This window comes from Alosa sapidissima, chromosome 3, assembly GCF_018492685.1.
Source record: "Alosa sapidissima isolate fAloSap1 chromosome 3, fAloSap1.pri, whole genome shotgun sequence".
Taxonomy (NCBI): domain Eukaryota; kingdom Metazoa; phylum Chordata; class Actinopteri; order Clupeiformes; family Clupeidae; genus Alosa; species Alosa sapidissima.
In genome coordinates this window covers 25,998,972-26,016,468 of record NC_055959.1, presented here as the reverse complement: position 1 = coordinate 26,016,468, position 17,497 = coordinate 25,998,972, and the positions used below count along the sequence as shown (strand labels likewise).

The 17,497-nt window shown below is 44.5% G+C and overlaps 1 protein-coding gene across 2 annotated transcripts; it reads right to left on the bottom strand.

Moving 5' to 3' along the window:
• Positions 1–17,420, bottom strand: slc25a23b (solute carrier family 25 member 23b). 2 transcript variants are annotated; one of them, XM_042087743.1, is made up of 10 exons: positions 17,164–17,420; positions 11,441–11,564; positions 11,012–11,099; positions 10,627–10,738; positions 10,334–10,492; positions 6,933–7,079; positions 6,511–6,624; positions 5,392–5,559; positions 3,538–3,688; positions 1–922 (listed from the first exon to the last, which is right to left on the bottom strand). In XM_042087743.1, exons 2-10 carry the CDS (start codon positions 11,469–11,471, stop codon positions 741–743), a joined length of 1,152 nt encoding a protein of 383 aa, XP_041943677.1. In that variant the 5' UTR covers positions 11,472–11,564; positions 17,164–17,420; the 3' UTR covers positions 1–740. The 2 variants fall into 2 exon arrangements, with proteins under 2 accessions (XP_041943677.1, XP_041943676.1); XM_042087742.1 differs by lacking the exon at positions 17,164–17,420 and adding an exon at positions 14,610–16,064.
• Between the last annotated feature and the right edge of the window lie 77 nt (positions 17,421–17,497).

Sequence of the window (17,497 nt, the reverse complement as noted above, 5' to 3'; positions counted from 1 at the left end):
GATATTGAGGCAATGATTCCATGCAAAGGCTTGGGCTTCAGGGCCCCCTGACCACTTGGGCCCCTGGGCCTGGGCCCGGTAGGCCCGTGCAGTAATCCATCCCTGCAGTTAAGTACCACTTTGGGAGAACACATTCACTTCTTAGGAAATGAGTGCACATCCACTGTGCACATCCATGTCCTTGTTCAGTGAAGAAAGCCTTGATAATATCTCTGTAAAACCTACCTTTTGCCATTACAAAAATAGGTTTTGAAATATGGAGTGGAATGGAGAAAATACATCTGCATTAAAATACATCTGCATTAAAATTCTTGTAAAAATACATCACTCAACACTCCTCCATCTGTGCTCCATAGCATTTCTTGATAATTTTCTAACTATGCTATGATATATGTAGCATGCAATAAATGTACAGGATACTCCTCCTTCTCCAGATGCTTTTCATGAAATTCCTCTGCCGTCAGATATTGCTTCTGGTCCAGCTAACAATGATGGTTGAGGCTAATGAAGATTACATGGTCTATGAGGGACACTTTTGTACACTAGGAGAGAGGTTTTTTTGGACCATTCACTGCAGAATCCTTCCGCTGGAGTTGCCATCCTCTGTTTTTGTTTCTCTTCATTATCTGAATGTATTCTCTTGTATTCTTCAACTCTTGGCCCATTTTCCACCTCACAGAATCTCCCCTTTGCCATCTTTCTCTCTTCCCCCCACTCTCTCTCTCTTTCCCTTCTTGTTCTTACGACCCGACCCCGAGGACTTTCTTCATGTGCTCGTACACCACATAGGAGATGCTGACGGCAGGGATGACCTTGAGGAAGTTGGGGGCGATGCCGCGGTAGAGGCCCGGGACCCCCTCGTGGGACACGATGTGCTTGAACTGGCCCACCATTGACAGCTGCGGCCCACCCCCTGTGGAGGCTAGAGGGAGAGAGGAGGAAGAAGACAGCACAGCAGAGAAACATGTATTAAAACGCCAACATTGCGGTATTTTTATAGACCCTTTCAAGAGAGTTCCATTATCAGCATCATAGTTGGCCCCACAAGGCTTCCGTTTTAACATTCCATATGTTATCTTAATGCAGAGGAAGTAGATTGGGAACCAAATAGAACGTTCAAGCATTGTTTTTGTTTTTATTGTTGAAAGGGTCTATATGGACACATCATGCACGTCATCTCCTTCATGTGCTTATGTAACTGTTTCCAGTCGACGACAACAAAGAGACACAGCTGACCGCTCTTAGAGATACCCTACTGCTATCAGTGCAGTGGTGTTGTGCCTGGCAGTCTGGAGTAATTGGCAAAAAAATGTTCAATAGTAACTCAGCTTTGCTTTGCAATAGTAACTTCACCTTGTGTCGCATAAATAAAATGATTATTTAGTTGCACAGCACATGTCTATGTGTTTGTGTTGTCTGTATGCTGCTGAGACCTTGAATTTCCCCTGGGGATCAATAAAGTATCTATCTATCTATCTATCTATCTATCTATCTATCTATGTCTAACCTGCCTGTCTTATCCTCATTTTATGCCTTTCATCAGGTCTCCCTGTTTCACTTCTTTTCTCACTCTCTCTCTTTCACTCTCGCTTTTTCTCTCTCTCTCTCTCACACACACACACACACACATTCACATTCACATTATAATGTAGGTGCACTATACAAGCCAGCCAGTGCTCCTCCACAAACGCGTAATGCACTAGAGGGCACCAGTCTGCCTCTGATCCTTGGGAGAGGGGTTAAAAACCCAGAGTGAGTGCAGGAGAAAGATTGGTTGTAGAGGTCTGCGCGGGACTGATTTTTCTGTCCCGCTCCCGCATTAATGTGTCATTTTTAGTTCCGCTCCCGCCAGCATCTGTAACATGATCGCCCGCTAAAGCCCGCATGCAGGAGGGGTAGCCTATTCAGTTTTTCTTTCTGTCTCACGAAAGGAGCACACACACCTGAGAAAGACTCCAGATGTCAGTTTCTTGGTTCTGAATGTAGGCTAACAACTGAAGTAGGCCTAGTCTGGTGCCCTCTTCCTCTGTCATGCTTTCGATTTCGAGTTTTGACCAGGCGCGCCTGCAGGTGTACGTCCGGACGCACTGTGCGTACCATCAAGCTACTCAACAACAGAAAATGTCCCTTGTGGGTGTGTGTATTCACACCAAATTGGCCTACCATACCGTCCCAACTATGCACAGTATCCCTTTAGCTGCATGCCATTAGGCTATTTACCATTTTCTATTACGTAAAGTTAGTGAACACGTTATCAAAATTAACGTGCACGCATTTTGTTTGAGCAGGAGAGAGAATACGCACGCAGACACTCAATAGGCTACTTGTTTTCTTTTACTCGGCTATCTATATATGGCTATCAGCACACAATGTTGAGCTAATTCACTAACTCAATACTCATCATGGATATCACAAGTTTAAACAACGAAAACAGGAAGGATGGAGGCAGCAAAGCTAGGAGTTATTCCAGATGGGCAAGAACAAGGTAGGCAATTGGTGTGCTTGTCAGAACGTTAGACTGCACTAAGCCAGACGTCACGTTACGCTAGAACAAAACTAAAGGTAACTTTAGCCTGTATAGGGCTGTATCAAGTTGTCCAAATGAATAGGTCATTGTAGACATTGTCGTTGTATTATTGCATGTGGATGTTGTTATGCTATGTAGGCTACTTTTTTGCTGACCAATGCATGGACCTAAAACGGACAAATATTGTTCACGAGTGATTTGTTTTTTTGTTTTTTTGCGGGGGGGCGGGGGGTGATGGGTGTGCGTACCATAGCATTAATTCCTGCAGGCGCCCCTGGTTTTGACAATGAGCAGCAGGAACAAATTGAACCCACGTAAACGACAATATAGGCTATAGGCCTGCTATCCGTCAGTTATGCTTAAACCACGTTTTTTAATGCTGCTTAACAGAACATCCAGCTGAACTATAGTTATGAACACTACTTTAATCATTTCCATATTTAATTTTACGCACACATTTAATTTGCGGGAGTGCAGTGAATCATCGGTTTGTCCCGCACCCGCGAACGCACCTCTCTCATCCCGCCCGCTCCCGCAAAGAGCTTTCAAAAGTTGTCCCGCGCCGCACTCTTTTGCGTCGGGACCCGCGGGTCTACCGCGGGAGTGCAGACCTCTAGTTGGTTTGGTTGTGGCAGCCAGAATGTCTTGGATAGATCTTTTTACACCCCCATCGTTTGAGACTGGACAGTGTGCTGTGCTTTCCCTTGTACATTTCACATCATTTCATATTTTGGATTTCGCCCCTAGTTTAATTTCAGAATTTCCTCCATTTGAACTTGTGCTCACCGACCAGCAGGGTCACTGCTTGGTCTGGCTGAGGAGATAAGGTGACCCAGTATCCCCATAGTCACATTCGCAAATCAGCTCCTATGCATAACACTCTCCAACATCCTTCACACATGCAAGGTTAGGGACTCCTGTTAGGCTGCCTTAAACCTCATCATTTGAACCCCCCCCAGACCCCAGCTGCCTTTGGTCAAGCCCCTGGCATCCCCACCAACCCGACTCACCTTGGGCCTGCATCCTCGTGCGGATCAGAGCCAGTGGGTAGCTGGCGAGCTGGCCACAGGTGCTGGACACTGTGCCACATCCCAGCAGCACCAGAATCCCTGGGTCAGCCGAGCCTTTGCAGTACCGCTGCAGCCAGGCGTTCTTTAGGGTCTGAGAGAGGGATCGAGAAAAAGAAGGTGGAGCATGAGATTTTAATAAAACTAGATGTACCGCATAGCGGTACAAAATATGACCGCCGCTCAGTCCTGTACATCCATTCCGCGAAAATAAATCATATTAATGAATTTGTCTCCATCTTCTACTCCATCCCCCACTCTTGAAACTTTTGTGTATGCTTGTTTGGAATGTGTGTGTGCGGGCCGCACACAAAGTCGCCTACTGGCGCTGCAAAGGTGAATAGATTTGTAGCACTTGCCAAAAAAATTGTAGCATTGTTATTAAACTTTTAAAATCTCTAAACAATCACAAGTAGGGCAGTTAATCACAGTCCATCCATTGCAACTGGACTGATGAAAGGTACACCTGTAGGCTACACTGTATTTGGGAAAAGCAGAAGGTAGCATAATGTATTTATTTATTTATTATTAAACAAAACAACAGCTATCAAGAAGAGAGGTCATGTCATGGATTTTTGTGAATGTTTCTTCTTCTACATATGCAGTTAAGTTTAGTCATCTAGTTCATATGATATTCAGCTTTATTGTCAATGCCCAAATTAAATACCAGTAGTCTAAAACTAAATGTAATTTTACCCAGTGGTGCAAATAACTGAAATGCGTTGCTAGACTGTTCATACACATTTTAACGGCCTCCATCACTTAACCAATGCTAACGGTAACTGTAGGCTACCTAGGTCCTATAGCTATTGATATTATAAGATTAATGTACCTGCAGTAAAAACCAAGCATGTCCGATAAACATTCTCAGATTTATTTCGGCTTCAAGAAGAAATGGGAATTATATTTCATGTGAAAATCATCCTATCCTTATTAGACGTTCTCTGCGGTAAACTACAGTCCTTGTAGGAAGTGTCCATTGTTTTTCCAACCCACTTTAGATTAACTTCCAACAAAATTACGTCTCACTGCAACGATGCGCCATCTGGTGGACAAACGACTACGTATCACCAATACTGGAAATGCAGCCATGATGATGATGATGAATATTTGGTTTTCCTTTAATCCTACTGAATTTGTAATTATGTATCGGCCGTTCTAATTGCCGATACCGATAGTATGTGCGTGCCTGTGTGTGTGTGCGCGTGTGTATATGTGTGCACCATCATCTACAGGCCAATGTACACATAACTTTTTTTTTTTTTTTTTAGATCCCCCCAATGGATGAAATTCTACAAAACTTGGCATACCCCCTGAAGAATGCCAGGTTAATCATACACATAAAATTTGGTGCAGTTCTGAACATCTGAAGAGAGGGGCGATTGATATTGCATTTTAATTTTTTACCGGGGGGGTGCAAATCACAAATGAGTGATTATGGGCTAGGTTGATGTGGGCCCTTGAGGCCAACATACCATAAAAATGTCTTCATCCTCGGTGCCACAGTTCAGGTAGAAAAAAACTTTGACAATCATTATATTACCGCTTCGCTAGCGGCGGTCATAATAAAAAGACCATTATGGACTTAGTTGTTGACTGATTGGCCAGAAAGGCTATTTGGCTATATGAGCAAACCTGACAGGGGCAGAAAAGGAAAGAGCATGAGGCTAAATCACAAACCCTCCCTGGGGTCACTGGTAACTAATATGTTACACTCATTTCCCAGAAACTGTCTGAGTCTGGCAAAGGCAACTGGAGTAGACTCAAAGTCACAGACACACACACACAGACACAAACCTCATAGACAGCCAGATCGATGCCAGCGTATGGAATGATGCCGAGAGTGTTGGGCATGTAGCCCCGGTAGAAGGCCCGCACTCCCTCCTTCTGAAGGATCTGCTTGGCACAGTCCACCATGCCTGCGTACTGGCCCGTTTTCCTCAGAGTCAGCCGAGTCTTTAGCACCTGCCACCAGGAAACAGTTTAAGTGAGGGGAGACTTAAGGGATTAAAGATTGAATTTAAGAGATGGGAAGAAACTAGTTATTGAGACGAGGAGAGGACAAAGTGGTGGTGGTAGTATGAACGTGTGCTTGTGTGTGTGAGCGTGTGTTGGTGTGTGTGGGGGAGGCTTGTGTGTGTGAGCGTGTGCTTGTGTGTGTGAGGGGAAACTGTTTGATCCCCCCCACCCCACACACACACACAGCTTCAGTCATGCTCGTCCATCTAATTAAGTAAATGCCAGCAGTGAGAGCTGACTGCTGCTACACATTTGAATGCGGCTTAAATTTCAGAGCAGAGCTATGAGCGAGCAGGGGGAATCAGCAGTGAGCAACAAGCTATTCACGTGCTTTAACAGCCGTCATTACCAGTAATGGGCCTCTCGCACGTCCTTGTTGGGGTCAACAGTAAGCCCACACCCTCTTTCTAAGTTTCCGCCATCGGCTCTAGGTCACCACTTTGTTTTGCCACTGTTGACTACCTCATTTACTATGGTCAGTATGATGTGGGGGATCTGACAAAGTACACACAGGAAGGATGTCTTTGTTTTTGACCCTGCCTTTAAACTCAGCAAAGGATTGCTATGTGCTAACTGTAAAAAAAAAACGCCATCAGTTGATAATTACAGTAGACACAATGTTTCTCATGGTCGATGATCTTGTTTTGTAAAGGCCTGACATAGCTACTTTGTTTTGTGGCAGCACAAGGGCTTGTCATAATTGATTTTATACATACATACTACACAATCTGCATGTGTTTCAGTGTCATTCAGTTTCAGTTTCGCTACAAAAACATAGTAAACAATGGTAGGGAGAGTATCTAAAATCTCTCACTGTTACTCTCATTCTCTAGGGCCTCCTGCTTTCCCCTTGTAAATGCATCCCATGGATGGTGATGGATGTGTAACCTGATGTACCTCCATAGGGTAGATGATAGTCTGGGCAGTCGCCCCTGCCAGAGAACCTGCTAAGAACCTCTCCTGCACCCTCAGCGTGCCTCCCTCTCTACAGCCTCTGAGGACCCATTTAATCTGCAGGCACAGAGGAAGCCAGAGACAGGATGCAGATGTAAGAACAGAAGGGTGAGGGCTATAAGAAGGTGCATTCTATTCTCAAAGCCTAGGATTCACAATTACAATTGCAAGAATCCCTGAAGCATATGATTCATTTTGGTGTACCCATTAAAATATAATATCAACACTTCACATGAAACAATATCATTATATCAAAACATCACATGAAACATCAAGGCAGAGAACCTCAGCTATGGAGAGCCATCGAGATACAGGACTCCCAGCAGTGGAAGTGAGATTGGTAGTATAATAGACTGAGCCCTAACCTGTTCATAGGCCATAAACTTGATAGCTGATTCTGGGGCTATTTTGAGCACGTTAATGCCATTCCCCCTCCATAGGGACCTGATACCCCCCTCCTGGACCATGCCACGCAGGCCTATCCACAGGCTCACTCCACTAGAGCCATGCACCTGCAGACAAATAACAACTCTGTATCAGTATCATATAGTACAGGTACCATCAGTTCATCATTATCATATACAGACCACAATAGTATATTATTATCATATACAGACAACAATATTTTTACCCTCAACCCAAGTTGGGGGCAGAGGTCCATTCACATAACTTAAAAAGTACTGATCCAATTTACTTCAAATTTTCATACTAGTTGGAGGGTCACGATATCTCAGTCCTGTATCAGAATCCAAATGCAGGATTTTCTTTGCATTTTCTTCACTGACGAAGGTAGGAGTGAGGATAGGATAGGAGTGAGGGTAGGATAGGAGTGAGGGTAGGAGTGAGGGTAGGATAGGAGTGAGGGTAGGATAGGAGTGAGGGTAGGAGTGAGGATAGGATAGGAGTGAGGATAGGATAGGAGTGAGGATAGGATAGGAGTGAGGGTAGGATAGGAGTGAGGGTAGGAGTGAGGATAGGATAGGAGTGAGGATAGGATAGGAGTGAGGATAGGAGTGAGGATAGGATAGGAGTGAGGATAGGATAGGAGTGAGGATAGGAGTGAGGGTAGGATAGGAGTGAGGATAGGATAGGAGTGAGGATAGGAGTGAGGGTAGGATAGGAGTGAGGATAGGAGTGAGGGTAGGAGTGAGGATAGGATAGGAGTGAGGATAGGAGTGAGGATAGGAGTGAGGATAGGATAGGAGTGAGGGTAGGATAGGAGTGAGGATAGGAGTGAGGATAGGAGTGAGGATAGGGTAGGAGTGAGGATAGGATAGGAGTGAGGGTAGGATAGGAGTGAGGGTAGGATAGGAGTGAGGGTAGGAGTGAGGATAGGATAGGAGTGAGGGTAGGAGTGAGGGTAGGATAGGAGTGAGGGTAGGAGTGAGGATAGGAGTGAGGATAGGATAGGAGTGAGGATAGGAGTGAGGGTAGGAGTGAGGGTAGGAGTGAGGATAGGATAGGAGTGAGGGTAGGAGTGAGGATAGGATAGGAGTGAGGGTAGGAGTGAGGATAGGATAGGAGTGAGGATAGGATAGGAGTGAGGATAGGGTAGGAGTGAGGATAGGGTAGGAGTGAGGGTAGGAGTGAGGATAGGGTAGGAGTGAGGATAGGGTAGGAGTGAGGATAGGATAGGAGTGAGGATAGGATAGGAGTGAGGATAGGAGTGAGGATAGGATAGGAGTGAGGGTAGGAGTGAGGATAGGATAGGAGTGAGGGTAGGATAGGAGTGAGGGTAGGAGTGAGGATAGGAGTGAGGGTAGGATAGGAGTGAGGGTAGGATAGGAGTGAGGGTAGGAGTGAGGGTAGGATAGGAGTGAGGATAGGAGTGAGGATAGGAGTGAGGATAGGATAGGAGTGAGGGTAGGATAGGAGTGAGGGTAGGATAGGAGTGAGGGTAGGAGTGAGGATAGGATAGGAGTGAGGGTAGGAGTGAGGGTAGGAGTGAGGGTAGGAGTGAGGGTAGGATAGGAGTGAGGGTAGGAGTGAGGATAGGATAGGAGTGAGGGTAGGAGTGAGGATAGGATAGGAGTGAGGATAGGGTAGGAGTGAGGATAGGGTAGGAGTGAGGATAGGATAGGAGTGAGGATAGGATAGGAGTGAGGATAGGAGTGAGGATAGGATAGGAGTGAGGATAGGATAGGAGTGAGGGTAGGAGTGAGGATAGGATAGGAGTGAGGATAGGATAGGAGTGAGGATAGGGTAGGAGTGAGGATAGGGTAGGAGTGAGGATAGGATAGGAGTGAGGATAGGGTAGGAGTGAGGATAGGAGTGAGGATAGGATAGGAGTGAGGATAGGAGTGAGGGTAGGAGTGAGGATAGGATAGGAGTGAGGGTAGGAGTGAGGGTAGGATAGGAGTGAGGATAGGATAGGAGTGAGGATAGGATAGGAGTGAGGGTAGGAGTGAGGATAGGATAGGAGTGAGGGTAGGAGTGAGGATAGGATAGGAGTGAGGATAGGATAGGAGTGAGGATAGGAGTGAGGATAGGATAGGAGTGAGGATAGGAGTGAGGATAGGATAGGAGTGAGGGTAGGAGTGAGGGTAGGATAGGAGTGAGGGTAGGATAGGAGTGAGGATAGGATAGGAGTGAGGATAGGAGTGAGGATAGGATAGGAGTGAGGGTAGGATAGGAGTGAGGATAGGAGTGAGGGTAGGAGTGAGGATAGGATAGGAGTGAGGGTAGGAGTGAGGGTAGGATAGGAGTGAGGATAGGATAGGAGTGAGGGTAGGAGTGAGGATAGGATAGGAGTGAGGGTAGGAGTGAGGATAGGATAGGAGTGAGGATAGGAGTGAGGGTAGGATAGGAGTGAGGATAGGATAGGAGTGAGGGTAGGAGTGAGGATAGGATAGGAGTGAGGATAGGATAGGAGTGAGGATAGGAGTGAGGGTAGGATAGGAGTGAGGGTAGGATAGGAGTGAGGGTAGGAGTGAGGATAGGATAGGAGTGAGGATAGGATAGGAGTGAGGATAGGATAGGAGTGAGGGTAGGAGTGAGGATAGGATAGGAGTGAGGATAGGATAGGAGTGAGGATAGGATAGGAGTGAGGGTAGGATAGGAGTGAGGGTAGGAGTGAGGATAGGATAGGAGTGAGGATAGGATAGGAGTGAGGATAGGAGTGAGGATAGGATAGGAGTGAGGATAGGAGTGAGGATAGGATAGGAGTGAGGATAGGATAGGAGTGAGGGTAGGATAGGAGTGAGGGTAGGAGTGAGGATAGGATAGGAGTGAGGGTAGGAGTGAGGATAGGATAGGAGTGAGGATAGGAGTGAGGATAGGATAGGAGTGAGGATAGGAGTGAGGGTAGGATAGGAGTGAGGATAGGATAGGAGTGAGGGTAGGATAGGAGTGAGGGTAGGAGTGAGGATAGGATAGGAGTGAGGATAGGATAGGAGTGAGGGTAGGAGTGAGGGTAGGAGTGAGGATAGGAGTGAGGGTAGGAGTGAGGATAGGATAGGAGTGAGGGTAGGAGTGAGGATAGGATAGGAGTGAGGGTAGGAGTGAGGATAGGATAGGAGTGAGGGTAGGAGTGAGGATAGGATAGGAGTGAGGGTAGGAGTGAGGATAGGATAGGAGTGAGGGTAGGAGTGAGGATAGGATAGGAGTGAGGGTAGGATAGGAGTGAGGGTCTGCAGTCGCCTGACTGCTGCTGTATCATCATATACAGAAAATAACATTACATCATCAAACAACCTATACTGCACATGTGCCACCAGCATAGCTGACTCCAAAACGGTACAAGAGGGGTAACGCAGTGCTGCCTGACCTGCAGGAACACCTTGAGGCGGTCCAGTGGGGCTGTGCCGGTTCGTGAGACGGCTCCTGCCATGGCCCCCGCCATGAGCTGCCTCCACACCAACCCCGACCTCCGCTCCCGCTCCGAGAACTCGTCAGGGACCGTCAGGTGCTCACCGATGTCAAGCATCTATGAGAGAACCACACAGAGCATTACACCAGTTAACATGGATGGATTGTCTTTCCACAAAGCATAAACATCTGCACTATTTGTGACTGAAGAAAAATGTGGCCACAGATGATGCCCTCTTCTCTCTCACTGACCATAGCATGCTTCCAATGATGAGCGATTTCCTCTAGGTTGTGAAGGGGGTTGAATAGGAAGTGATCTCGCCACTCTTTCCAGTCAATTGTCATGGTGCCATCCTTGTCCATGCTGGCATGTGAGCAAAGAGCAAAGAGGCCTCTGTTATATGTTATCACTAAACAGCAACATCTCCATCTACCTCATCACCATGCGCTGACTATTGTAAAATGGATGAATTAGCCTATGTGAAGGTAATAGTAGAATAGCTAATATATTGTTATATTTTGAAACAAAAATGTATCTCTGTGCTGCATATTTTTCTTTGATGAAGGGCAGGGATTTTCTATGTCTCTCAGCCATATGTTTATGACTGTTATAAAAAAGCACTCATTGTCTTTATACCTCTGGAGGATTCGGGAGGCCTGCTCCACGGATACATCCACTCCCAAGTTGCGAAGGGACAGCTGTATTTCCCCCACATCTATGTGACCTGGAAAAGAAACACCATCACCTCTCAACATTTTATACTTTCTCGTATGATACTCCCTGTGATTAGTCAGTGTGACCCAGCTGTTTGGCTATGCCAATGGGCAACAATTGAACTGGTTAATTTGACAATATAGGCTTATTTTCTGACCAAATACATGCAGTTATAATGTTTCTTTCAAGTTACACAGTGAATGCACCATCTCATGCATATTAATCTTTCCCTGTATGCAAAGGGTATATCACCAACGTATACAGTATATAAATATATATCCATGCATGGGCATGCGGTATGTGCATTGTGCGTGAGGAGCGTGCAGTGGGGCGTGACGTGTGCATGCAGACCATCGTTGTTGCGGTCCAGGTTGCGGAACATGAGCCGGAGCTCTTTCTCATGCTCGAGAAGGTACTGGGTGAACTCCTCAAAGTCCAACTGGCCATCGTGATTAGTGTCACTGACGCGCACAATCTAGGGTGGGGAGGGGGGTGGGGAGTGGTCAAAGGTGATGATAAGGAAAGGAAGAGGGGGTGGGGTCAAAGGTGAAGGTTCATGAGGAGAAGACACAACATGATGAGGGACACATTATAACATCACTCACAAAACCTGTGCAGTAATGACAAATGCAAATCTTTTGTGCTTTAGTTTTCTTGCTGTTAAGTGTTGGTGTTTCCATTGTTTCATAAGTTTTCCTGGCAATGCTTTGTAATGGAGAAATATTCATGCTACTCCCTATACAATAGTCAGAAAATGGGGGGCAGTACATGGAAGAAAAACAGAGAAAATCCTGCAGGCACACAAGGAGAGAGCGGCCTGTTCTGGACCCTGTACTTTCTGAAATCTGCCACCCCATGTGCTTAGTGACCGGCAGCCCAATCTGAGGTCGACCTGCAGAGTGTGTGTGAGTGTGAGTGTGTGAAGCGCTAATCTCACAGGCTTCAGCTCAGCACATGACTCAAACAAACCCAACACTCAGTAGAAAAATAGGGGAGAGTCTTTGCAGAAAGTCAACAAACCTTTCTCCTGCTTTGCACAAGGCTTGCTAGTCTCCTGACACGGTAATGCTATGTGAGACACCCTACCCAGATAGACAGTTCTGTTTTCTGATCACACAGCACTCAGGAGGATGGCTTTCTTCATCCCAAGCGACCATAACACTGGTGTAACTTTATTTTAAATTAAATCTACATCGCAATTAACCTTCCAATGTACAAAAGATGTTAAACTGGTCCACTAATTTCCCTGGCCCAGTCTGTGATATAAATAAGCAACCTTTCTATTTCGGCAAGCTGTATCGCCTCCGGGTGTCTGACAACTCACAGAGGACATGTTGAGGCCTACACGACATCACTGTCCTTACAAACGAATCAACACTCTCATACTTCAACGTATGCATGAAGTTGCTCATCATAATCTGCACTACAATGTGCCATCTATCATATCGTGCTGTTTGTTGTGATTCATTAAAACATTGGCAGCCAACTAGAATCTGTAGAGTCTTGGGAAATTCTAAATTGTAGAACTACTTGACAATTCATGTAGGCCTACTATTTAGGTAACAGGAAGTGTAATAAGCAAACACACAGCTGACTGAATATCTGCGATTAGGGCTGTTTTATCAATGACATCAAGGGTCAACTTACTTCCTGGAAACATTGCTTAAGTGTGCTTTACCTAGGATGAACAATACCATACAGTTACTCATAAACTCCAACTAATTACCAGGAGTGAATTTGATAGTGAAGTTACTTGGCTAAGATGTTCTGACGATAAAGTCTACTAGAACCTCACTCTCTCTGTCTCTCTCCCTCTCCCTTTCTGTCTCTCTTTTAGACTTGACAATGTTACAATAGATCTATGTGACAACAATGACAACATCCTAGAGGTATGTCTGTGAACTGGTCTGGCTGATCTGAGATCTCAGTCCATGTTCATAGCCAGTGTGTACTCCTGGCTCTGTCCTGAGTCTGTCAACATTGCTTATAACAAATAACAAAATTGCATTTCACCCCTACATAAGTATCTATGAAAAGCCAAACATCAAATCCGCTAACCTCTGTGGTTCTACCTTTTCTCCCATGGGTATAAGTCACAAAGAAAAGTGCATGACCCTAGGGATGTAAGGATTACCGGTATAATGGTAAACCGCAATAAAAATGTTGACATTTTCCGTTTTCATTTCAAATATCATAATTATAACGGTTGATTACCACGGTGTGGTAATCCTTCCCAGCTTCATCCGAGCCTGCTTTTGAGAGACAGTAGGCCTGGTACAATGAAACAAAACTGGTATCCTACTGATTCTGAAGTTGATGGATTTAACTGATATTCGGATTAGGCTACACCTGCTTTTAAAAGGTGTAACATTTTCACCGCAAAACGTACACTGCATCATGTAGCCACAAAGTTTGTTTCGGCAGTCAGGATGTAGGCCTATGAATGTGAATGAAAATATGTCCTTCTCCAGTAGCAATAGGCCACCTTAAAATGCACCGGAATAAAGGGATCGCATCTACTCACTAACAACTATGAGCACCCCCAGGTGAAAATGAGTTCCAGCGTCCCGGTTAACTTTTGGGTTTTGCCCATACTTTTGTAACATAGTAAACACTGTCAAACTTTTTGAAACTATTTCAGCTTGTGTAGGCCTATCAGGGCTTTCTGAACATATTGAACACTTTTAAAAAATACCGCGATAAAACCAAAAACCGTGATGATTTTGGTCACTATTAAAATTTCATAACATTACAGCCCTACACTGACATCCATCCTTTTTGTGAAATCATGAGGGAATGTTACCTAGATTTGTGCACTGACAATCCATGCCAATTTTCCAATACATTAAACAGGTTAAGAAAACGTTTCCTAACTAACTTTAGAGCCATAGACTACAATATTGAGTGCTGCGTGGTTTCAGAGGATAGCCTATGTAATGTAAGGTGCATATCGGACTTACTTCTGACTATTGCAGTCAACCTAGAATGAGGTTAAGGATATCGTCTGCGTTACCTCTACAGCATGGCAGGTCTCACATAGCGCGCTACAGGACATTAAAAATTAAGTTCAGGCCAAGCGTACCTTGAACTGTGGCTATTTTACAAAAATGATGGACAATTCTGTTTCTAACTCCTGGCCAAGATCACACCTCTAACTTTACTCAATTCGTGCGCTATTTTCGGCATAGACCTGCGCGCGCGACAGTAGGTTATTGCTTTGCCCTAGGTGTTGACATCATAATTTAAAATAGACTAGTATACAGAAATTGAGACCTGCACAAATAAATAAGCACAGAAAATAGATTAAGTTGTATTGATCATGTCAGTCTTTTATAAGCTTATACGGAAGATTCGGGTTCAGGGGAGTTCAACGGAGGCCACTTAGCCCGTAGCCTATAAGAGTTCAGAGTCCATGGCATTTTAAAACATCATGTTCATATGGCAAGAATCACCAACAAATTCAAACACAAAGTAGGCTATATCCGACTAAATAGAACCTAACTATCAAGGTGTTCCTTACCTCCTCCACGTCACCACGAACACCCCAAGCAGCTAGTCCAGTGCGCAGTTCATTCAGGTCTATCCGACCGTCTTTATTTAGGTCCAATTGGTCAAATAATTCGGCCCATCGTTTCTCTCTCTCTGGATCAGTAACACTGTTGTCTTGACAGCGAGCCCGAGTCCAATCAAACCAGAACCGAACCCTCGGTTCGCCCATGTGAATTGTGTGTTTCCAAAATCCTCACTGCTTGTACTGGTTTAGATGCTATGACGGGGAATCTTATACACCGTAAGACGAAGTGCACGCTGAGGAAATTACATCACGCCCACACATGATTGAGAATATAAAGTCCGTTTGCTAAACGATCCCTGACAATTACGAGCTTTAAAACAGTTAAAATTGAATGAAAATGCACAGAAAGAGCCCAACTTACATGTAACACTGCCCTACCTCCACATCTGATACTAGAACAGGGTTTAATCCTGTCAGCATTAGGCTCCTGAAAATCTCTGTACCGGTGTAAATGAGCTCCCCTGTCTGTAATATTAATCCCCGTATCGGTTACATTGCCAGTAACCTTGGTGATGCCTAAATCCTTCAATTAATTCCAGTGAATAACCATTATCGTCACAGGCACGTTTGCAATGAGTTAGTCTAGTTAAATTGCACATCACATCCAATGAAAGCCTCTACCGTTTACCGCATTGTCGCGCGGCAGCTGTGGCCGTGCGCACGTAGCATGGGGGATGTTCACCGGCCATTTTTGGCAGTTATACTTGGAACTCATCAGGATTTAACTGACCCTCTACGCTTTTCGGAGACAACGAGTTTGAGTCTACGATTAACCTACGTCCTCGTCCCCTATTCAGTAGCCTACCGAGCTCGAATTTTCGCTGGACAGCCGAAATCCGAACGGCTGGTAGGCACTATAGGCAACCTCTCACAAGTAGATGTTAGATGCTCACGTTTTTCTTCTCACACGTAAAGATGGAGCCCGCTGCTTTAATGCACCAAAAACAAAAATATTTACAGCCCGTAATGTTTTTGACGTTATGAAGATGCCCTATTGTTCCACAAAGCGCAGTGGATAGCTAGGCTACATTAAGCGCAAGTGTGACAGCTGATTTTGACAGCTGTAGCGCATCGTTCGGTTGAATCAAATTGTAAAATAGAACACTGACTTTTTATAACCATTAACACACTTGGGCTAAGCTCTACTATAGCTTACTTTATACCACCTGGCCTTGTGATTGTCTCCTAATCTGAATTGTTATTATGCCTACATTCACATTGACTCCACAGTCAGACCCATAGATATTAGTAGAGACCATGGAGAGGATTTATGACGTGGTATCTCATGATGATGCGCAAATGAATGGAAACTACCCAGTCAGCATTTTGCAAGACAGAGCCCTCTCTGGAGATTAGTCTACATACAGCCATTCATGTCTAAGCATGGACAGCTGTTTGCTTGTTGGCTGCTTTGTTAGGAGTGCACAGCATTTGGGCATTTAAACAGGCATGTCTTACTGCAGGTAAAACTCCCAGATGTTGGTAAATTCCTATGTGTTGCACTTAAATGCCAGTGCTGGCTGCAGCAGGTCTAGTGACTAAGTACCAACATGTATTAGAAATGTATCTAGACCTTTTTTTCTGAAGTTGGTTGCACTATATATTGTAAATGAAGCAACCCCTTCAAATCTTTATATTATACATATATGGAATTTCATAATCCAATTCATATAGTAAGACTTCATGGCCCCCCATTTGCATTGAGATGAATGGAATCATGTCAAGTTCATTACAATCAGTGGCTATAAATACTAGCCCAACAGGAATGACAGAAAGTCAATGGCTCTGATGGCAGCCCCGTATGAAGCCAGTTCTCTCAGTGTCACAAAAACTCACTCTGCATTTCAAACATGGAAGCCTTGCCACAAGATCTTTGGCTGGAGTACGGAAAGGAGCCATTCAATGGGCCAGTCCATAGTGAAACATCACAGGACGCCACTGAGGCTTGCAACGATTGATATGTATCAGGATGGACTGAACTCAGCAGGCAGCCAAAGCATGTGGAGTGGCGTCTCATTTATATACACAAGCTCAGGCCATTTATGAGTTGTTGTGGAATTCTAGTGTCTAATCCTTAGGTGTTTACAGTGATTTTGTCAGAACGATTAAGTTTTCATATATACAAACATGGGGCATTCTTGTGTTAGAAAGATTTCAAAATATTTTGTCTAGAACAAAGCTGAGGTAATTATCTAAAACGACAAACAATATTATGTGTTATGGACAATATTATGTGTTGTGGACAATTTTTGTACCATTCCTCTCTCTCCTCTTTTCATTTTCTGATGATCAACATTCTATTAAATTTTCACGTATACTTTGTTGTCTAAGAGGGGACTGTTACTACTGAACTGTCATGGTAACACAATATCACATTCAATCGCTCTTGAACTTGGGGGAGCACTCCAGTTCATTTTTATGCCAAATAGAAAAAAACATTCAGTGAAAGATATCCCATAGTGCTCTAGTGCAGGCAGCCATGGCAAACTGGCAGACACACCTGTGCTTTTCACTTCAGTATAGTCTCCTTTAATGTGTTCCACCACCATCTGGACATAGAAAAACAAACACTCTTTCAGAGTACCAGACATTTCTATCCAAGACGAAGAACATTGGGATTGTACTAATCTGCATTGAAAGGATACTAAACAGAACTGAATAACTGAATTACATCATGAAGCAAAGTAGCAAAGGCTTCTGCAATATCTTAATAATAATAAAAAAAGGAACTATCAAAATTGAATGAGAGCAAAACATTCCAATACATAGCACTTATGTAGGACTGTCCTATGACATCTGGGAAGTTGCATCAAAAACTGCCCATTGTAAAATTA